This window comes from Cnephaeus nilssonii (genome assembly GCF_951640355.1).
Source record: "Cnephaeus nilssonii genome assembly, chromosome: 4".
NCBI lineage: Eukaryota > Metazoa > Chordata > Mammalia > Chiroptera > Vespertilionidae > Cnephaeus > Cnephaeus nilssonii.
This window is the reverse complement of record NC_137075.1, coordinates 100,143,637-100,164,749: the sequence shown is the minus strand read 5'-3', so window position 1 is coordinate 100,164,749 and position 21,113 is coordinate 100,143,637. Positions and strand designations below refer to the sequence as shown.

The 21,113-nt window shown below is 37.4% G+C and overlaps 1 protein-coding gene and 1 pseudogene across 2 annotated transcripts in view; one reads left to right on the top strand and one right to left on the bottom strand.

Annotated features, from left to right (window-relative positions):
• Nucleotides 1–21,113, bottom strand: part of LOC307097890 (dCTP pyrophosphatase 1-like) — a 447,295-nt pseudogene that overhangs the window by 267,844 nt on the left and 158,338 nt on the right. The window lies entirely within an intron of this gene.
• The window catches only part of CATSPERB (cation channel sperm associated auxiliary subunit beta), a gene marked incomplete at both ends in the record, with an annotated part of 74,045 nt that overhangs the window by 48,914 nt on the left and 4,018 nt on the right, over nucleotides 1–21,113 (top strand). The window contains 8 exons of the mRNA XM_079769005.1: nucleotides 2,375–2,562; nucleotides 4,925–5,263; nucleotides 11,263–11,402; nucleotides 13,422–13,619; nucleotides 14,465–14,575; nucleotides 17,242–17,352; nucleotides 19,132–19,267; nucleotides 20,616–20,716. Coding sequence (XP_079625131.1) covers nucleotides 2,375–2,562; nucleotides 4,925–5,263; nucleotides 11,263–11,402; nucleotides 13,422–13,619; nucleotides 14,465–14,575; nucleotides 17,242–17,352; nucleotides 19,132–19,267; nucleotides 20,616–20,716 — 1,324 coding nt within the window. The remainder of the gene's footprint in view (nucleotides 1–2,374; nucleotides 2,563–4,924; nucleotides 5,264–11,262; nucleotides 11,403–13,421; nucleotides 13,620–14,464; nucleotides 14,576–17,241; nucleotides 17,353–19,131; nucleotides 19,268–20,615; nucleotides 20,717–21,113) is intronic.

The window sequence follows — 21,113 nt, the reverse complement described above, 5'->3', positions numbered from 1 at the left end:
GAGAAACATCGACCAGCTGCCTCCTGCACACCCCCCCACCGGGGATGTGCCCGCAACCAATGTACATGCCCTTGACCGGAATCCAACCTGGGACCCTTCAGTCCGCAGACCGACGCTCTATCCACTGAGCCAAACCGGTTTCGGCCCTTTATGTTGCTCTTTAGACTCCACGAGTAAGTGAAGTCATGTGGTATTTGTGTTTCTCTGACTTATGTCACTTAAAGGTGCCTCAGCATTTCCGGACTCATGTGCCCGCCTTTGGCGGTTTTTACAATTAGCTAACTCTTCCCTCTTGCCTTGTGGCCAGCACTGCATTTCTGCCTCCCATGCTTTTACAGAGGGAAGACTGTCCCAGTGTCCAGACTTTCTCTTGAGGTGGCTCATTCCCCTGGATTCCACGTTAGTTGGTTATCTTGTGACCTTAGTTCAATGATGGGCTTACGTGTTGACTTCGTGCTTTCTCTATTTCTTCCAGTTGGGTGTGCATCTTTCTGCATTTAAAGCGAAAGTAAAAGTCTTGTGATTGACTTTGCATATTAAAAATTTTCAAATTTGCTCAATTCTTTAAATAATTCCAGTACTGTTACTATATATTCCTTTGGGTTTTCTGAGTAGAAATTTTTCTAAGTAGATAACCGTATCCCCTGCAAAGAACTTGTTTTGTTTCTTACTTAATGCTTCTTAGCATATTATACCTTTTTCCTATCGCAGTGTCCAGGACCTTGTTAATAGAAAGGAAGATAGTGGGTGTCTTAGTCCATTCAGCTCCACCCCCATGACCTAAATCACATCCCGAAAGCCTCACTTTCTAACACCATCACCTTGGCATTAGATTCTCAACCATCTTTATTAAGATGCTAGATAAGCTGCAAGTTCTAACCACTCCTTTGAGTTAGTAATCACTGAGTTTCTCCTGTGTATAAGCATGACACACATGTGTCTTTTGTCAGTTTGATTTACAAGGTCCCAGCCACAGAACCTAGGAGGGGAGAGGGAAAAAAGGCTTCTTTTTTCCTCTCCTACAGTTTACTTTGGTTGACAGTCTTTTTGTCAGCTATGTCTCTTGCAAATATTTTCTCGCGGTCTGTGGCTTGTCTAATTCTCTTGACAGTGTCGTTCATAGAGGAGAAGTTTTTAATTTTAATAAAGTACAGCTTATCAGTTATTTTCTTTCATGGATTGTACCTTTGGTATTGTATGCAAAAAGTCACTGCCATACCCAAGATTATCTAGGTTTTCTCCCTAGGTTATCTTCTAGGATTTAATAAGCTTGAATTTTATATTTAAGTATATGACCCATTTTGAGTTAATTTTTGTAAAGGATGTAAGGTCTGTATCTAGATTTTTTTTTTTGCATGTGGATGTCCTAGGTCAGTGGTCGGCAAACTCGTTAGTCAACAGAGCCAAATACAATGATTGAAATTTCTTCTGAGAGCCAAATTTTTTAAACTGAAACTTCTTCTAATGCCACTTCTTCAAAATAGACTCACCTAGACCGTGGTATTTTGTGGAAGAGCCACACTCAAGGGGTCCAAGAGCCGCATGTGGCTCGCGAGCCACAGTTTGCCGACCACGGTCCTAGGTTAATATTTTTAAAATATATTGTTTTTCTTGATTATAAAGTACATGCCCATTGTAGAAATTCTTAAATACAGATAAATATAAAGAAGAAAATGGAAATAATAACTGTTAACACTTTGCTGAATTACTGGTTAGTTCTTTTAATATGCATTTTAACAGTCTTCACCTTGCTTCTTTCCTTTAGACAATTGTAATATAACCACCTTCCATATATAATTAATAACTCTGTAAATACCATTGTAATGGTAGCATTTTGTCTAAGTAGATCATGTAGTAACATCTACTTAATTTTCCCATTATTGGTAATTCTTATTTCTAACTTTTATCATAATTCTGTGATGGACATCTTTATGTGGAAGGATTCCACTCTCACATCCCCCCCTGCTGTGTTATTTCCGTAGGATGGAGCCTTATAAGTAAACTTATGGAATCAGAGGGAAACAAATTATGCTATGGCTCTAAGTGGATATCAAATTATCAAATTGCTTTCCAGGAAGTTTGCACGGATTTATAATACCATCATTAGTGGATGCATGCCTCTCTCCACTCAATTCTTACCACTCCTGAACCTGTCATTTAAAAGATCTTTGCTAATTTGATAGGTGAAAAATTGTGTCCCATTGCTGTAATTGGAATTTTGTTAATTAATGAATGAGATTGAAGAAGTACTAATCAAATGTTTCTTTGGTAGCCATCTGTGTGGTATATTTTGTTTGTAAATTACGTGTTCATAAACTTGCTCATTCAAGCCACAGTTTTATCCACATTCCCTAATGTGTGCTGGTTTGTTTAGGAAAACTGGAAAGGCATACATAAGAAAGGTATTGCAACACAACACTCCTGAAGGGTTTTTGTCTGCAGTTATTGCAGAAATAATCGAACCTTTTGACGTAGAAGATGTGACTGAGAGCTCCTGTTTGTCTAGTTCCCTTTCCATTAATCAAGAGGGAAAATTCTATAAACTTACTCTTCAAATACCAAGTAAGTGTGATAATATAACATAGTTCTTATGGCAAATAAAAATAAAAAATTGTCTTTTGAAAAGGCCATTCATGTTCACTTATGGAACAATAGATTTCAAAATTTAGTCCAATTGGCAATCTACAGAAGTAAACCTAGCTATAACTTCATTGATATTTACATCAATAGTATTATTTATCATTCATTCCTATGATGTTATTTTTTTATTGAATAGTACTCTGGAGGAACAAAAGAAAATGGGAAATTCATGCAGATTTTGCCCTCCATAATAAATTAATTTTGAATAACTATTATGTAGGATGTTTCTATTTCAAAGGGTTATATGATAGATACATAGCAAAAGTTAGTATAATTTTTGTAAATTATACTATTTACTCTGAGTAAATAGGAAGTCATTGGAGGAGCTTTGAACACAAAGTGACATGACTGGACTTATGTTTTAATAAGATCCACTTTGGATTTTGTGTTGAGAATAGACTGGGCAGGTGATGGAGAAAGGGCAAGAAGGAAAGCAGAGAAACCAGGAGGCTATTGCAATAATCAGGTGAGGGATCGTATTAAGTGTAAGATGCCTGTTGCTCATCCAAGTGGAGAAATAAGGCGGATATTTAGAAAGACAAGGCTGGCACTCAGTTATAACATCTGGACTGGAGAGATAACTTTGAGCAGTCAGCATACGCATGATAGTTGATGCTTTGAGACCAGATGAGGAAATGATTGTAGGTATAGAAAGGAAAAGGTCTGAGGTCCAACCCCTGGAATTCCAACAATTAGTAGTCCAGGAGATGCAGAAGAATTAGAAAGGAGATCGGAAGATCTGCTCAGAGGAGAACTGAGTGAAGATGTTTAGATGCTACCAATAAGTCAGGTAAGGTGAGGAAAGAAAACTGGCCAGTGGATTTATGTGAAAGTCATTGGTAACTTTGACAAAAGCTGTGGTTGGGTGGAGTACTAGATGCCAAAATCTAATTGGATTAAAGTTAAAAACTTATGAGAGGAGAGAAATTGAAGACCCATGAATAAAGGCAACTCAGGGAATTTCCCTATAAAGGGGAGGAGAGACCTTACATGGCAGCTGAGGGGTGGGGGTGGAGGAAAAGATTTGTTGATGTGTCTGATGTGGGAGAAATTAGAGCATGTGTGCATAATCCAGGGAATTACGAGGTTCTCTTTCGACTACTTCTAGTTATTATTTCAGAATAAGGTAAGTATTGTTGATATGTTTCATGACCTATTCAAAACCCTTGATAATGAAAAAAAAAAAAAAGAAAGAGATAAACATTTGATAATGATGCCCTCCCTCTCCTTGAAATAGCCTTCTTTTGGCTTCTCTCGGATTCTCTCCGATGGCTTTTCTCCGATCATTTCTTCTTTGTCTGCTTTGTGGAATCCTTCCATTCCTTACATGATGGTTTGCTTACGTTCCCGCCATAGAGCTTCTTTTCTTCTAAATCTTCATGCTCTCCTTAAACAACCAATTATTCATCCGTTCAACAAGTATTTATTGAGCACCTTCCATGTAATAGGCAGACCTTTAGCTACTGGGGAAACACTGACTACGTTATCTTTCTCTTATAGAATCACAGTCAAGATTCAAGGTTAAAGCTCTTGGCAGTTTTACAGTAAAGAAATCAGCTTTCTTATAATTACTTAGCCCTACATGTTTGTTTTTTTCTCTCTGCTGATAATTTTACAGAATCCATTTCACCCTTCACACTGTCTCATTTCAGAAGGTAGAGACTTTACCAGCCCGAGTGTCTCTAAGAACAAAAGAAACGGATTCAAACCCCTAGCCAATCTGCAGTGGACATACAGCAGGAGATAGAATAGATTTTCACTTTTTAAAGCTAAAATAAAATTAAAAATAAAAAGAATCCATGTCATAGTCAAGTGTAAAGTACAGGTTTGTGCTTGACATATTTGTGACACACTTTCTATAAAATAATTTGATTTATAATCTGAAATCTGGCAAATGTGTTTTATGGTTAAGACCGTAGTTTAAAAACTTGCCCTGGCCACTTTTGCTCCGTGATTAGAGCGTCGGCCCTCAGCCTGAAGGGTTGCAGGTTCCATTCCAGCCAAGGGCACGTACCTCGGTTGCAGGCTCGATCCCTGTCCAGTCAAGGTGCATGCAGGAGGTAACCAGTTGACGTGTCTCTCTCACATCAATGTTTCTCTCTCTCTGTGTCTCTCCCCCTCCCTTCCGCTCTCTCTAAAAATCAAGGGGAAAAATAACCTCAGGTGAGAATGAACAAAACATACACAAAATAAAAACTCAAATAGTGTGTTCATCAGTTATGTCTGCCAGAATGCTGGAAGAACAGTGGCTGTTTTATTTCATAGCAAATCATTTCTGTTCTAGCTCCAGGTGTTGTTTCTTCATTTCAAGATTCGGATATAGAGAAGACGGTGGTGATTCCTGGTTACAGCAGCTTCCTGATCACAAGCATTGTAGATGGCAATAATGCTTTAGCTATTGCCACCATGCCTGAAAGAGTTCCCAATGGCATGACTTTTGAAACAGACTCCTGGTTCTTATATGACTTTAGAGAAAGGAATGGACGAGCATGGAATATATACACAAAACCATGTAATTATTGGTTTCAGCAAGATGATAATTCACTATCCCTCAGCGTCTTGAAATACATTGATCTGGGGAAATCTCAGACCTTAGAAGTTAAGGTCATACCTAATAGTAAAGGTAAGTTTATTTTTATTGGGAAACATCAAAAGGATATGTTTTTGTTTACCTTGAATGTGAAATATACGTTAATATTTTTCTTCTTTTTTAAAACATTTTTTATTGATTTCAGGGATGAAGGGGGGAGAGAGAAACATCAATGAGGAGAGAGAATCATTGATCAGCTGCCTCCTGCATGCCCCTCACTGGGAATCCAGCCTGCAATCCGGGCATGTGCCCTGATGGGAAATTGAACCGTGACTTCCTAGCTCACAGGTCAATGCTCAATCACCGAACCACGCCAACCGGGATATTTTTATTTATCTTTGATTTCCAGAATGGCTAGCATCCTACTTACAACAGTATTAGCTTCTAATTATTGAGCACTTACTATGTGTGAGCCTCTGTATTAAATGATTTTTATATTTTTTAATTAAATGTTTATAACAACTCGAAAAGGCTAGACTATAATCCTCATTTTACAAATGAGGAAAATGAGGTTCCATTAGCAGGCCAAGCTTACACGGGATTTTAGTTTAGATTTTTTGCTTTCCTCTGAAAATAAAACCTTTTCATTCCTTGGATTTTTATAATTATTTCAAGTATTTATTTAAAGCCAAATAATGGTTTTTAAATAAAATTTTAAACCTTTCCCCACTTTTTCAGTCATTTATTTATTTATTTAAAAAATAATAACAAGCCCTAGCTGGTTTGGCTCAGTAAATAGAGCATCGGCCCTTGGACTGAAGGGTCTGAGTTCGATTCCAGTCAAGGGCATGTACCTTGGTTGCAGGCTCGATCCCTCATGTAGGAGGCAACCAATTGATGTGTCTCTCTCACATCAATGTTTCTCTCTTCTCTCCCCCTCTCTTTAAAAATTAATTCTAAAAAATAATGAAACATTAATGATGATGGATAAATGGCATACTGGGGGGAAAAATAAAACAAAAAATTTAAGTATTAACTGAGCTAGAAAGAGAAGAAGGAAAAGGGGAAGGAAAGAGAAGAAAAGCCTGTCACCAGAAATGAAGAGGGAACTCAAAGCCAAAAAATGAGCTCATGTGTGGTTTCCCGCAGGATATGAGGCTCAGGTATAGGCTATCTAGGCAGAGGGATGGATTTTAATTCCCAAACCTTGGCAGAAGACATGGCTTCTTCCTACTTTGTGTTAGGAAATTGGAACTGAGACCATTAAACCATAAAGAGGGGATTAGGAAAACTGTACATACCACCACTCAAAGAGGAGCTAGGGAGATGATCATTTCCATGGGACTCAAAGTGGAGAAAAAGAATCTTCTGTAAAAGACCCAAATCCCAAGGCTGAGCAACACCAGAGAGTACCCACCAGATGCAGGAATCTGAAGCTGAGAAATGATTATAACCCTGGAGAACCAGCATAAGCTGGCACAAAACCCTTTGTAGAATATTTTCATAACCCAAGTAATGTGGACTTGGGTTATGAAAAAATTAATCTTCACTAAACATGAATGGAGGAAAAAAATTTTAAACTATGCAAAAAAATGACTCGGCAGAAGAGAGGATCAATAGGCACAGGAAATAGAAAATTTTAATCTCCAAGAACTTGACATAATAGAAATATCTAAAAGACATTAAAAAATAAGCATACATAAAACTTTTAAAGAGGTAAATGGAGATATATGAATCATAAAAAAACACTTTTCATAGAAGCTTACATGAAAAACAGAACCAAATATAATTTATGTAAATGAAAACTAAAGTTTTTTTGGGGAGTGGGAGAGAGGAAGACATCAATTTCCATTTTCATCATACTGTGAACTAAATATCCTGAAAAACTTCTTTCTGAAACCCTTGAAATTCTTTCTCATTGATTGTAATACTAATTGTCCATATTTCATTCAAGTAATTTTAGGATTTTAATTTTATGGTTTTAGCTTTCCATTTCTTTAATTTGTGTAGATTTGTTTTGGTGTGTTTTTAAGTGGTTAGCTAGTTGTTCCATCATCATTTATTGAATAGTGTATCTTCACTGATTTCAAAATAAAACTTTATCGTAATATACAATTTACCTATTGTTTTTACCATTTTTAGACTTTCTGATTCTGTTCCTTTATTGTCTCTTTATAATCTGGCCCAAATTTCACAATATTCTAATTATTTTAGGTTTAATATATACCAAATTCTTGTTAAATGGTGCAGTTTTACTCATTGAGTTTGATGGAAGCACATAGTAATCAGCAAATTAACTCAGTTGCCTTCTTGTGAAGAAAAGCCTAGTCTGTGTCATTCAAGGTATGGTCCTGGGACCAGTCGCATCTGTGTTACCTGGGGCTTATGAGAAATTCAAGCCCAGCTGGTGTGGCTCGGTGGTTGAGTGTTGACTCATGAGCCAAGAGGTTATAGTTTGATTCCCAGTTAGGACACATGCTCAGCTTGTGGGCTTGATCCCCAGTTAGGAGTTCTCTCTCATCATCATTGATATTTCTCTCTCTCTCTCCCTCCTCTTCCCCTCAAAAATCAAATAAAAATATCTTTTTTAAAAGGAAAGAAAGAAAGAAAGAAAGAAAGAAAGAAAGAAAGAAAGAAAGAAAGGAAGGAAGGAAGGAAGAAATTCAACGTCTTTTGTGGTTCCATATGGGTTTTAGGATTGTTTTCCCTATTTCTGTGAAAAACTCCATTGGAATTTTGATAGGAATTGAATTGAATCTGTAGGCTGCTTTAGGTAGTATGGACATTTTAACAATATTTATTCTTGCAATCCTTAAACCCACGTAAAGGCGTTCTTAGACCCTATTTCCCCCACACTAACAAACAATGCTCCAGGCACCAGCTGGCTGTCCTATATATTTAACTCAGTTCTGACACTATCTTTCCAGGATGGCATCAGAGTCGATGAGGGTTCTGTCCCACAGAACTGCCCCATTCAACTTCAGAATACCAGTTGCAAGCCCAGGTTGTAACCTGTGCTTCAGACTGATGGGCTACAGGTTGGAGGTTCTCGTCTTCCTCGGGTTCAATTACTGTGCTAGAGCAGCTCACAGAACTCAAAGAAACATTTTACTTACTGGATCACCAGTTCATTATGAAAGGAGATGATACAGGTGAACCTCCAGATGGAAGCTATGCAGAGGTCAAAGTATGGGGGAAGGCTGCCAGGGTTTTTATGCCTCTGCAGGCACCCTCCTGTCCCAGTGCCTCCATGTAGTCACCAACCTGGAAGCTCTCTGAATCCTGTCCTTTTGGTTTTTAATGGAGCTTGATTACATACTCATAATTCATTAAATCTTTGGCCATTGGATTGATCTATCCTATGTGTGTGGGAGTGGAGGGGGTGGAGAGGGACTGGAAATTCTAATCCTCTAATCATGTGGTTGGTTCTCCTGGCAAGTGACTCCCTTCATGAGGTGTGATCCAAAAGTCATCTTATCAGCCTAATAAAATGCAGTTTTGTGATTCTCCGCCCTTAGTAAATTCCAAGGGTTTTAGGAGCTCTGTGCCAGAAATGGGACCGAAGACTACATATATATTATAAATCACAATACCACAGCGGGATGTCTTTCCACTTACAGTGTCTTCTTCAGCGTCTTTCACTGGTGTCTTATAGTTTTTAGTGGACACATCTTTCGCTTCCTTGTTTAAACTTATACCTAGGCATTTTATTCCTTTCGATGTTAGTAGACATGGAATTGCTTTCTTAATTTCTCTTTTAGATAGTTCATTGTTAGCATATAGAAATGCAACCACCCTAGCCGGTTTGGCTCAGTGGATAGAGCGTCGGCCTGTGGACTGAAGGGTTGCAGGTCGGATTCCCATTAAGGCACATGCCCAGGTTGAGGGCTCGATCCCCATTGGTGGTGTGCAGGAGGCAGCCAATCAATGATTCTCTCTCATCATTGAGTTTTCTATCTCTCCCTCAATCTCCCTTCCTCTCTGATATCAGTAAAAATATATATTTTTCAAATGCAACTGATTTTTATATTTTGATTTTGTATCCGGAACTTTACTGAACTTGTTTATTCTAACAGTTTTTTGGTGAGGTCATTAGGGCTTCCTGTATGTAAGATCCTGTGATTTGCAGAGGCAATTTTACTTCTTCCTTTCTGATTTGGAAGCCTTTTATTTCTTTTTCTTGCCTAATTGGCTGGACAGGACTTCCTGTTCTATGTTGAAAAGAAGTGGCAAGAGGTAGGTATCCTTATCTTGTTTCTGATCTGAGAGGAAAAGCTTTAAGCTTTGAGTATGATGAATGAGTATGATGACCTGCGAGTATTGTGAGAATAAACATGTCATCTTTTCTGTCAAAGAACAGTTTAGGTAGCTGCCATTTTGGACTGCGTGACTTGGCAGCCACCATGTTGGCTGCATGACTTGAAGCTCCCCTGGGGGCCGCCATCTTGAAATGGCAAAGGTCAACCCCTTCCTTTGAATTAGCCAATCGTGAAAGACTGTGAATCTGAGCTCCAATCAAAAGTAAGGGACAGGTCATGTGAGTCAGGGTCAAAAAGCCGAGCGGACCACCCTCTCAGTGTGCACATGCTTCCAGACCATGTGTGCGCACCCTCCTACAGGAGTAAAGATATTTGCCTTGCAGCCTGGCTCCCAAGTATGCTTTGTGTTCTTCCAGGACCCCTGAATTTGGGGGCTCACCTTATTTATAACAATATGATGTTGGCTATGGGCTTGAATATGATGTTATGTATGAGTCTGCCATATATGGCCTTTATTGTGTTGAGGTATATTCCTTATATACCTAATTTGTTGAGATTTTTTATCATGAATGGATGTTGGATTTTGCCAAATGCTTTTTCTGCATCTATTGAGGTGATCACAATTTTTATTCTTCATTCTGTTAACATGGTAAATCACATTAAAGACCCCGAGTGGCCAACACAATTTTGAGAAAGAACAAAGCTGGAGGCATCACACTTTCTGATTTCAAACTTTATTACAAAGCTATGTTGATGAAAACATACTGACTTAAAAACAGACAGACCAATGGAATAGAATAGAGAGCCCAGAAATAAACCCATGCATATCAAGTCAGCTAATCTTTGACAAGGGAGCCAAGAATGTGCAATAGGGAAATAATCTCTTTATTAAATTGTGTTGCACGTGAATGAAACTGGACCCGTACATCACTCACAAAAATGGACTAAAAATGGATTAAAGACTTAAGTGTAAGGCTGGAAAGCATAACATTCCTAGAAGAAAACTAAGAGGAGAAGCTCTTTGACATTGGTCTTGTTAGTGATTTCTTTTAAAATGACACCCAAAGCACAGGCAATAGAAGCAAAAGTAAATAAGTGGGACTACATCAAACTAAAAAGCTTATGCACAGAAAAAAAAAAATCAACAGAATGAAAAGGCAATCTATGGAACGGGAAAAACATTTGCAAACCATGTACCTGATAAGGAGTTAATATCTAAAAAATATACTGAACTCTTATCATTGAGTAACAAAAAAACAACAAATAATTCAATTAAATGGGCAAAGAACCTGAATGTAGACGTTTCCCCAAAGAAGTCGCAAATGGGCAACATGAAAAGGTGTTCAACATTGCTCACCATCAGAGAAATGCAAATCAAAACCACAATGAGATATCATCTCACAGATGTTAGAATGACTATTATCTAGAAGACAAGATAACAAATGTTGCTGAGGATGTGGAGAGAAGTAGGAATGTAACTTGGTAGGGCCACTATAGAAAGCATTAAAAATAGAACTACCATATGATTCAGTAATTTCTACCCTTCCCTTTCTCTACTGAGTTATCCAACTCAGGGTGACCGGTACTAACCAAATGACTGCATTTCAGAACCTGGCTGAGGACTGAGGGGTGGAGCAGAGCAATATTTTTGTGAGAAACTTGGAGAAAATATTTGCAAAGTTAAATTTTTCTAATAACTAGTAAGTTAACTCTATATTAGGTGTATTCACGGCCATGACGCAGTCTTCATAACAGATTCTGTAGTAGCCAGTCATTATTAAATTGTTTAAAACGTTTATGATTTAATATTAACCACTAGCTTTGTTTCTATAGGTGTCCGTACACTTGAAGTACCACTACTGAAAGTAATTGTTGGAAATCCAACTTTGTTGGATGTTAAAGCTAAAGGCTCTTTTGACGATACTGATAGATTCTTAATGGAAATTTCTGCCACTAGCACAGCTTTGCATCAAGTAAGATTTTCTTTAATTACAGAGAAATCATTAATTATAGGGAATTTAGCGTGTAAGCTAAGGAAAAGAAGAGTTGGGGTTAGGTTTTAAAAGAGTGAGCTCTGGAAAAGACTACCTGAATTAGATCTCATTTCTGGTACTTTCTATGTGAACTCGAGAAGGTTACTTTGCTGTGGTTAAGTTTCCCTATCTATAAAATAGAGAAGATAACAATAATACCTACCTCATAATGTTGTTTTGAGAATTAAATGTGATGATTCAAGTAGGGCATCTAAAACAGGAAATGTTCAATCACTTTGAGCCTACAGTATTTTCCCCTAAAATTGGGAGAGCATTATACATACACTTTAGGAAATTTGCTCCTACCACTTAACTATGTTTTAATCCTTGAGTCAATCAATTCTTTTCTACATATTCTAAAGCCTTTTTTATCATGAAAACATTAACATGTAGACAAAAGTAGAATTTCCATCTATCTTTTAAACTCGAATTAGTCAAGATTTTGCTAGTTTTGTTTTATCATCCCTGTCTAATTTTTTGTTTCGATTCTTACATTTGTAAACAAATAGCAAACATCATGTCATTTCACTCCTATATGCTTCAATATACAGCTCTAAAAATCTGTGTGTTATCCCTCAGTACCATTATCATCCCTAAAACCTTTATAACTGAATTTTTGTCTTACAACTTATAAGTCCTATAAAACTCAGTCTATAATCAAATTTCCCCAATTCTCTCAAAAAATGTTATAGTTGTGAGATCCAAACAAGATCCACATAGTATATTAATTACTTTATCCCTTAAGTCTCTTTTTAGTTGAAAAGTTCTATTCCATTTTCTTCCCCTGCCACTGAATTTGTAGAAACTGGGTCAGACATATTATAGAATGCCTAACATTCTGGCTTTTTCTGTTTGCTTCCTTGTCTCTTATTTAACTTGTGCTTCCCTGCCATCCCCAAATTTCCTTTAATGGTATAATTCTGCTTACATCTGGTTCAATGTGTTTGGGCAAAAGTTCATTAAAATTACATCAATTTTAATGGCTACAGAATATGGGAATAGAAACAAAACTACCACTACCAGAGTTTACTATACCACTGGCGTGATTAGTATTTCTACAGTCTTAAAATTCCAAAAACATTGTAAATTTCAAAGAGAATTTATCAAATTTTATTGAATGTTTAATATTGTTCCAGGTTCAAATATACTTATTGTGCATAAATTCCTACTAAAAGCAGGTCTGTGTGAAATACAGTGATTGCTAAGTGAATAAATTTTTTTCAAAATGTGTACCAATCTGAATTATTTTATTCATATCATCAAAGCAAATATCCAGGTGCCCCTCAGTGACTGGGGGAAGCCCCATCAATGTGAGTTGGATGTGACTATGCTGTTTCTTTAGTAAGGCCTTCCTGACTCTTGCTCATTTCCAAAAGTTGTCCATATCCAATTAGATTGGAATGTTTTTCTTCCCAGGAAAACAATGTGTTTTCTGTGATGATTTATTCTGAAACCGATCTTTTTTGTCAAACTTACCACTCTATTTCTGTTTGGGTTTTTTCCTTTTTCTATTACTTTTCTTTTTCTATATTCTTTAGTTGGGTACTGTGTTATTTTGCTAGAGCTACCATAACAAAATACCACAGACTGAGTGCCTTAAACAACACAGATTTATTTTCTCATGGTTCTAGAGGCTGGAAGCCCAAGTTCAAGGTGTCAGCCGGGCTGGTTTCTTCTAAGGCCCCTTTCCTTGCCTTTTCCCTGTGTCTTCACATCATCTTCTCTGTGCGTGTGTATCTGTCCAAATTTCCTTTTGGTGTAAGGACACCCATCACATGGAATTAGGGCCTATGCTATAGACCTCATTGTAACGCAGTTACCTCTCCCAAGGGCCTCTCTCCAAATGCAGTCACGTTCTGAGATGCGAGCGGTTAAGATATCAGCATACGAACTTTGAGTGGGCACATGCATCCTGTAACAGTTACTTTAAATAACCTTCATTTCTTTGGATATTTCCAGGGTTCAACTTCACTGGCACTTATTGTCTGGGGAGGATCCACTGACTGCTTTGTTACAACATTTATACCAACATTGAAAAGCAGCTGTAGTTATCTCAAGTCTATACACCACATTCCTAGCACATTTATCCCAATGGAAGACTGGATCAGTGGAGTCCACACAGACAGTCAGGATTTTAATATGATCAAAACTTTGCCGGTAAAAAAAACACAAAAACACACACTAGAAAAACCTAAGCAAGTTGTTTTAAGAGTACCAGTAATGTATTACTTTTGTGTGATTGGCTAGCCATTCAGTCTTAGCATTCCTTTCTTAAGGTGCTCACAACACTCCAGTTATTTTTTCAGTCCTCATGTCATTTTAAGGATATGATTATTATTTATTCCTAAAATGTAAAAACCTTCAGAAATAATTATTTTTCTTGGTAAGTTAGTTTCATCATTATTAACATCATTTATGTATATCAATAGTGGCATAATCTTAGGATTTTGCAAAATGTGAAGTTATTTGCCCTTATTTTGACCCATCTTGAGTGTATGTGTGTGTGTGTGTGTGTGTGTGTGTGTGTGTGTAATATATATGCCCCATTTCAATGTAGTAACAATTTTAATTTTTGCCTTGTCAGAATCTGTGACTCTTTTTTAAAATATAAATTATTACTTTGCTAACTAGCTTACTACTTACAATTTTTGTGACAATAAAAAGAGCAAATAACCAAACTTGAAGAGTTATTTACTAAATATGTCACTAGGACTTTTTTATAAGATGTTTAAACTATTTTGCATTGACTTAATGGCCACTGTTTTAGGTACTAAAAAGTTTTTAACTTATTTACAAGGTTCACGTTATATTGCCATGGACTAGGGTTGTTGAAATTCCAGAAAATACTGAATTGGGAGTGTAGGGTAAACAGAAATTTACTTTAATACCTGGAACTAAAAGCAAAATATTGGCTTTGAATGTTTTTCTGGAAAGTTAAGATATTTAAATTGAAGACATAGTAAATAATGAGTTCTACATTTTCTTTGTTTAATCACCTGCAGATAAACTACAGGCCTCCATCTAATATGGGAGTTGCCATTCCACTTACAGATAATTTTTATCATGTAGATCCTAGCAAACCCATACCAAGAAATCTATTTCACAAGTCAAAGGTAAGTAATTTTTTATAACTAAACTAGTATTTATTTGAATTCAAGAAATCATTGAGTAAAATTACAGTTGAACATAGCTACAGGAATTAAATGAAAAGGTGCATTTCGTACAATGCTCCATCTGCTCTTGATGGTGATGATGATGATGATGGCGATGATGATGATGATGATGATGGTGGTGGTGATAGTGATAATGATGATGGTGGTAGTGATGATGGTGATGGTGATGGTGATGAAGGTGGTGATTAATGGTGCTAGTGATGATGATGGTGGTGATGATAGTGGTGATAATGATGGTAATGATGATGATTAATACTACTACTACGGCTACCTGTTTCTCCTACTACTACTTTAGTTCCTCTCGTTTTACTGCTACTCCTGGATATGGTTTTAGAATCAAGGACTCTAAAGAGGTCAGAGAACAAAATAGATTTTTTTTAAAAACAACACACACAACAACAACCCTGCCTTATGTAGTTTACTTTTTTTATGGAATACAGTAAATAAAATAAATGTATAAAATATGTAAAATTATAATAAGTACAAAGAGGAAAAATAAGGCAGGGAATGAGGCAGGGGGTGGGGAAGGGTAATAGTGGGGATGGGAATTACAACTCTAAAGAGAGTGGTTAAGGAGGGCTTTGCAATGAAAGTAACATTTAAGCAAAAACCTAAGAACAGTGACGGAGTATGCCGTGTCGTATCTGGCAGAAGAGCATTCCAGACAGACGAATTGTTTGAAACTGCAAAGGCCCAGAGTTGGAAATATGCCTGATATATTTGAAGAACAAAGAGCATTCCAGGATGAGGAGGCCAGTGTGGCTAGAGCAGACGACCTTGGAAAATCAGGTCATATGCAATGCCAAGGCCAAGTCACGGAAGACTTTATAAATCATTGTAGGAACCTGCCTTTTACTCTGTGAGATGGGAAGACAGTTGGGAGCTTTTAACAAAAGAAGCCATTTTATGTCATTGTGTGTGTGTGTGTGAGGGAGAGAGAGAGAGATATACAGAGAGAGTAAGAGAAAGAGAGAGAGAGAGAGAGAGAGTTCATGAATGGATATGAATGTCTGTTTGTACACATAAATAGGCAGGTAGGTGCATTTTTCTAGAGAGAGATTCCACCAGCATCTATAAAATGTCCTCAAGAAGCTACCCTATAATGTACTTTTCCTCTATTCTCTACCTAGTTCTCTCCACACTCCAGAGAGGCAGAGTGCTGCTGGGTTGTTTTCTGGGCAGAACCTCTCCAAGAGTTTAATGTGCCTCTGTTGGGACAAACGCTCTTCTTTGCTTATGGACACTATGCTTTTCCCTGTGCTGGAGATGTGAGATGGGTCTGGGGGCTCTTTTCATTTGAGAAAAGATGCTTTCATCCCATTTATCCCATTTGAAATCCTAATGGGAGCCAAGGAGAGGTCAGGGGTAAAGACTCCTATTTTGTTCTCTTCCGTATCATTAGTACCAAGAAGAGTGCCCAGCATGGGAAACGCTTAAAAATTGTTGAACAAACTAATAATACACCTTTACATACATACTGTTACACGCACATACAACACGAGGAGGTTGACTTCTTACTGAATCTTAGATTTCAAGATAAGCTCTACTCCAGAGAATGAGCAACTATAATACTAAGTTCTTCACTTCCAGTTTCTCACATAGATACTAGTAAACCGTGTGTCACTAGAGTCAAGCCTCCTCTATTGAAATATGATCTTACTATATTTACATGGGAATCTTTAGGGTTTTTTTTTTCAGGTTTGAGGCAGGGGAGAGTTGAATAGGAAATGTATTTAATATACACCTAAGTAGATGAGAGTTTTTTCTGCATCTTTTGAAATTCAACAAATGCTAATTTCAACATTTCCAGTGTTATCAGGTGCTGTGCAGACATGCTCTGAGGACAGAGCGATGAACATGATAAGCATGATGCTTTTATGGATCTACACTGTAATGGGGGAGAACCGCATTAAAGAAAAAGTTACACAAACTAAATAGCATGATCCAGTGCAGTGTTTGTGAATAGCATGGCCCTGCATAACCAGAACCAGAATCACTTGGGAATATTTCTAAAAACACAGCTTTCTCATTCTCATCACATGGCTGCTGAATCAGAAACTATGGGGTGTAGTCCTGAAATCTGAATTTAAAAAAAAAAAATCTCCCAGTTGACCCTTACCCTAAAGTTTAAGATAGACATGTAGTGGAGACACAAAACACACAATACGACTGTGGATCGGGGATGCCTAACCTAGTCCGAGGAAGCCAGACTGAAGATGAGTAGGGAAAGATGAGGAGGAGTGCAGAGGGTAAAGGGCAGACAAAGAGCATTCCAGGATGAGGCAATGCCATGCAGAGTTGGGGAAGGGCTCAGTGACTTTGCTCAACAGTATTAGTTGAAAGGTGAATCAAAACCACCATGAGACACCATTTCACACCCATTAGGAAAGCGATCACAATTTATTACTGGCAAGCAGCTGAGTGATACTTGGGATCAAATTACAAAGTGAGGAGACAACATTCAGAAAGACTTATTACTATTGGACTTTTCCCCTTTTCTCAGGGACTTTATTTATTCAAGGGACAAATATTTATTGAAGATTTACTCAGTTTGTAGAAATCCTGCCACAGGAAAAGAAGTCAACCTTTGTTAATTCTATTTGCAGAAATCTGGTAAATTCAAACAGTGTGCTAATAAGTCTACTCGGGAGCAGTGTAATTGCACAAATGACCAGAAGTTTTCATTCGCTGTTACTTTCTCAGATTGCAGAGAAAAGGTAAGGTAATTTTTAATTACCTGAAGACAGAATGCTTTCATATTACTTAGATATTTTGAAATGTGTGTTTTGGTTACATATGAAAACTATGATATAGAAATAATGTCTTCTTATGATATAGATCTAAATGTGATACAGAGCTAAAAAGATCTGGATTTAATTGTCCTCACATAAGTTAATTAACATCACCTGTAAAATAGAACAATACTTGCACTGCCCTGTCCATTATAGATATACCCATTCATATCTACATGAAAACAATTTGTAACTTATCAAACACCCCATCCACTACATTATGGCAAACATTGATTCATTCAAAAATATTTAGTATATCAGGTCTTGGATAATAGAAGTTGAAACCCTTATTGTCAAGAAGTTCAGTCTGGTAGTGGTAACAAAATACATCCTATATAATAAAAGGCTAATATGCAAATCAACCAAATGGCAGAACAACCAGTTGCTGTGATGCACACTGACCACCAGAGGGCAGATGCTCAATGCAGGAGCTGCCCCCTGGTAGTCAGTGCGCTCCCACAGGAGGAGCGCCGCTCAGCCAGAAACCGGGCTCACAGCTGGCAAGCACAGCAGCAGTGGCGGGAGCCTCTCCCGCCTCCACGGCAGCACTAAGGATGTCCGACTGACAGCTTAAGCCGAGTGGCCTAAGCCATCACTTGGACATCCCCCGAGGGCTCCTGGGCTGCGAGAGGGCTCAGGCCGGGCTGAGAGACTCCCTTGAGTGCATGAATTTCGTGCACCGGGCCTCTAGTGACAGTATAATATGTTGGTGAAGAAGATAGGTTGTCTCAAATATTTCCTTCTATTAGTCTCAAAGCATTCAAAGATGTATCAAGTTCATGTTGATGTTTGCATTAGCCAAGTTCAGTGTGTACTTGGTAGTGCTTTCAAGTAGATCTACTTCAAATGTCTTGTAAGACTATATATATAATCTTAAGTGATGTATCTATACATGTAATAAAATATGTAGCATTATATTAAGTGATTTGTCTCAATAATGGGCATAGGGTCACAGTCAATAAATTATAAGGGTTGTTGTTACATACCTCTACAACTCTCCCTTGCTGAATTGCAATAATATTTCTTGAGCATTTACTGTCTACTAAACACTGCTCTGAGCTGTCACCATGATTTCATTTGAAGAACAGCAAAGCCAGGTACTTTGCCAAAGGTCACATCATTCATATGTGATGGAGTTAGATTTGAACTCTGACTCTAGAGCCTGAGTAAATAAAATCCCCAAGAAAGGGGGGAAAGTCCAATAATAATAAGTCTTTCTGAATTTTGTCTCCTTGCTTTGTAAGCTGCTTACCAGTAATAAATGGTGATAGCTACCCTAATGGGTATGAAATGGTGTCTCCTGGTGGTTCTGATTTGCCTTCCCTAATAACTAATAATGTTGAGCACAGTTACTGAGCCCTTCCCCATCTCTGCCCTTGGTGCATGGTATTTGACTGACAGGGAGAGAGGTATGAGGGAGCCAGACAGTATCCAGGCCATTCAGTGTCTTATGGGTTAGTCAAAAAAGTTTGCATGTCCTCATAGTCAAGTCCTGTGAAAAAGGCCCATAGAAAGTTATAAATTTTGTTAGCACAATGTTTGTATATTACTTTTGGAGTTCACATTGACTTTGCTGTATATAAGAAGCCCATTTCATTTAGAGTAGCCAAACTCTTGGGGATGTAGCTATGCTTTCTTTACCAGGAAATCAAATTAGTATTGAATTTTCCAAACTTGCATTCATTCTTGGCATTTGTCTTTTAGGTTCCTCGTTTTAAGTTTCCAGTTATGCAATATCCAATTTCTTTGGAAATTCGCAATGAGGATGGACATATCCCAGTGGAAACGCCATATCTGGTTACTGTGGTAGAAGTGAATGGGAGGAAACTCTGGGAAATCAGTAGGGTTTGCTTCTTTTCTATAATTATTTTATCTTATAAGTGGTGTTGTTATTACCTAGATAAGTGGTTTACAAGAACTGCACAAAAGACAGCCGGGAGATCTTTGGAAAAGAATTTGAATCAGTTGACACATTGCTGTTCATTCTACTTCTATTATCTTCCACTTATTTCATCATCACTTCCAGTGACCTAGACTCTATGGCATAAAAGCATGTTTGAAGAATTTAAATGTGGAATATTTGAAATCTCTTCTGTAGATTTGTAGCAAAAATGATTGATTGGATTTCTGCTACATGTTGGCCTAAGTGTCCCCTTTCACAAGAGACTACAAACGGTGTTGCCAGATCATCTATTGGATTTATCTTCTAATTATATGAGGAAATTTCTTAAAGATTTTATGGTAAAACAATTGGAAAGATACAGAAATATTTTTAAATAAGAATAAAATTTTCCACAACTCAATTTTACCTCAAATATGTAGGCTTTTATTGCATGTTTTGTGATTGTTTATGTATGAACACTTTAAGGCAATCAATTGATAGATCAATAGAGTTAAATGAAATTTTGATCAGTCATTAATGTTACCAAATATCCAGACTTTTGATATTCAGTGAGTCTTACTCTACCCAACATATGCATTTTTGGAATGAAAAATTAATAAAGAAAACTAAATATTTTGCTTTAACTAACATCCCATTCTCTGTGGTATGCCAGAACCTGCTGTTACCAACTTTTGAGCACTGATTCTTAAGCCTTCAAGCATTTTGAGTACTGGTTGTTAAACCATTGGTAGCTTGAAATTAGCTATGGTGAGAGTATTTACACCATGGCAATTGGCAAATGCTACAATCATAGCTTTTTTTTTCTCTTTAGATCCTGCAATTTCTAACTCCAACACTACACATCTGGGTTTAGAAAGAACTATAAGAAAGGCAGGAATAACTGATAACTTTTTGGGGAAAAGGTTTCAATTATCCTATTGTGAAACTTTCCAGCCACCTTATTTTAAATCACTTACCAACCACTAAGGTGGTCCTGAAGTTATCTCATTGCCAAAGACACAAAGCATGTGTAGGTTAGGACTGGTCATGAGCCTGGAGCTGGAAGGAAAGGTGATTGGAGGTCTTGTCTGTTTCAATAATGCCCCTGAAAAGATGTAATGCAAGATACGAGGCCTAATCTCCCATAAATGTATACTCCACAAAGTCAAGTAGAACTAAAAATATAGGATAGCTTAGTCATGTCATGGAGTGGAATCTTTTGTTGTACCTCAATGTATGTAACGAGTTTTATACAAAATTAGAAAATAGCATACGTGTGCCTAAAATATACTTCATGTACTTTTAGAATACACTGTACCAGAAAATGTAATGAGGCTGAAAAATTACTTAGAATCTATCCTTCATGTTCCAGTATATAATCCTTCAGGCCTCAACTTAAGCATAACGGTAAGTTGGCAGCATTTTTGTTTTCTTGTTTTGAGTTTAAATAAAATGTATATGTCTAGCCCTGGCCAGGTAGCTCAGTTGGTTAGAGCGTCATCCCAATACTCAAAGTTATGGGTTCAATCCCTGGTTAGTGCACATACGAAAATAAACTGTCTGGCTGGTGTGGCTCAGTGGTTGAGTGTTGACCTATGAACTAGGAGGTCACAGTTTGATTACTGGTCAGGGCACATGTCCAGGTTTCAGGCTCAATCCCCCAATAGGGGGCGTGCAGGAGACAGCCAAACAATGATTCTCTCTTGTCATTGATGTTTCTATCTCTCTCTTTCTCTCCCTTCCTCTCTGAAATCAATAAAAAATATATATATATTTAAAATCAACCAATGAATGCATAAAGAAG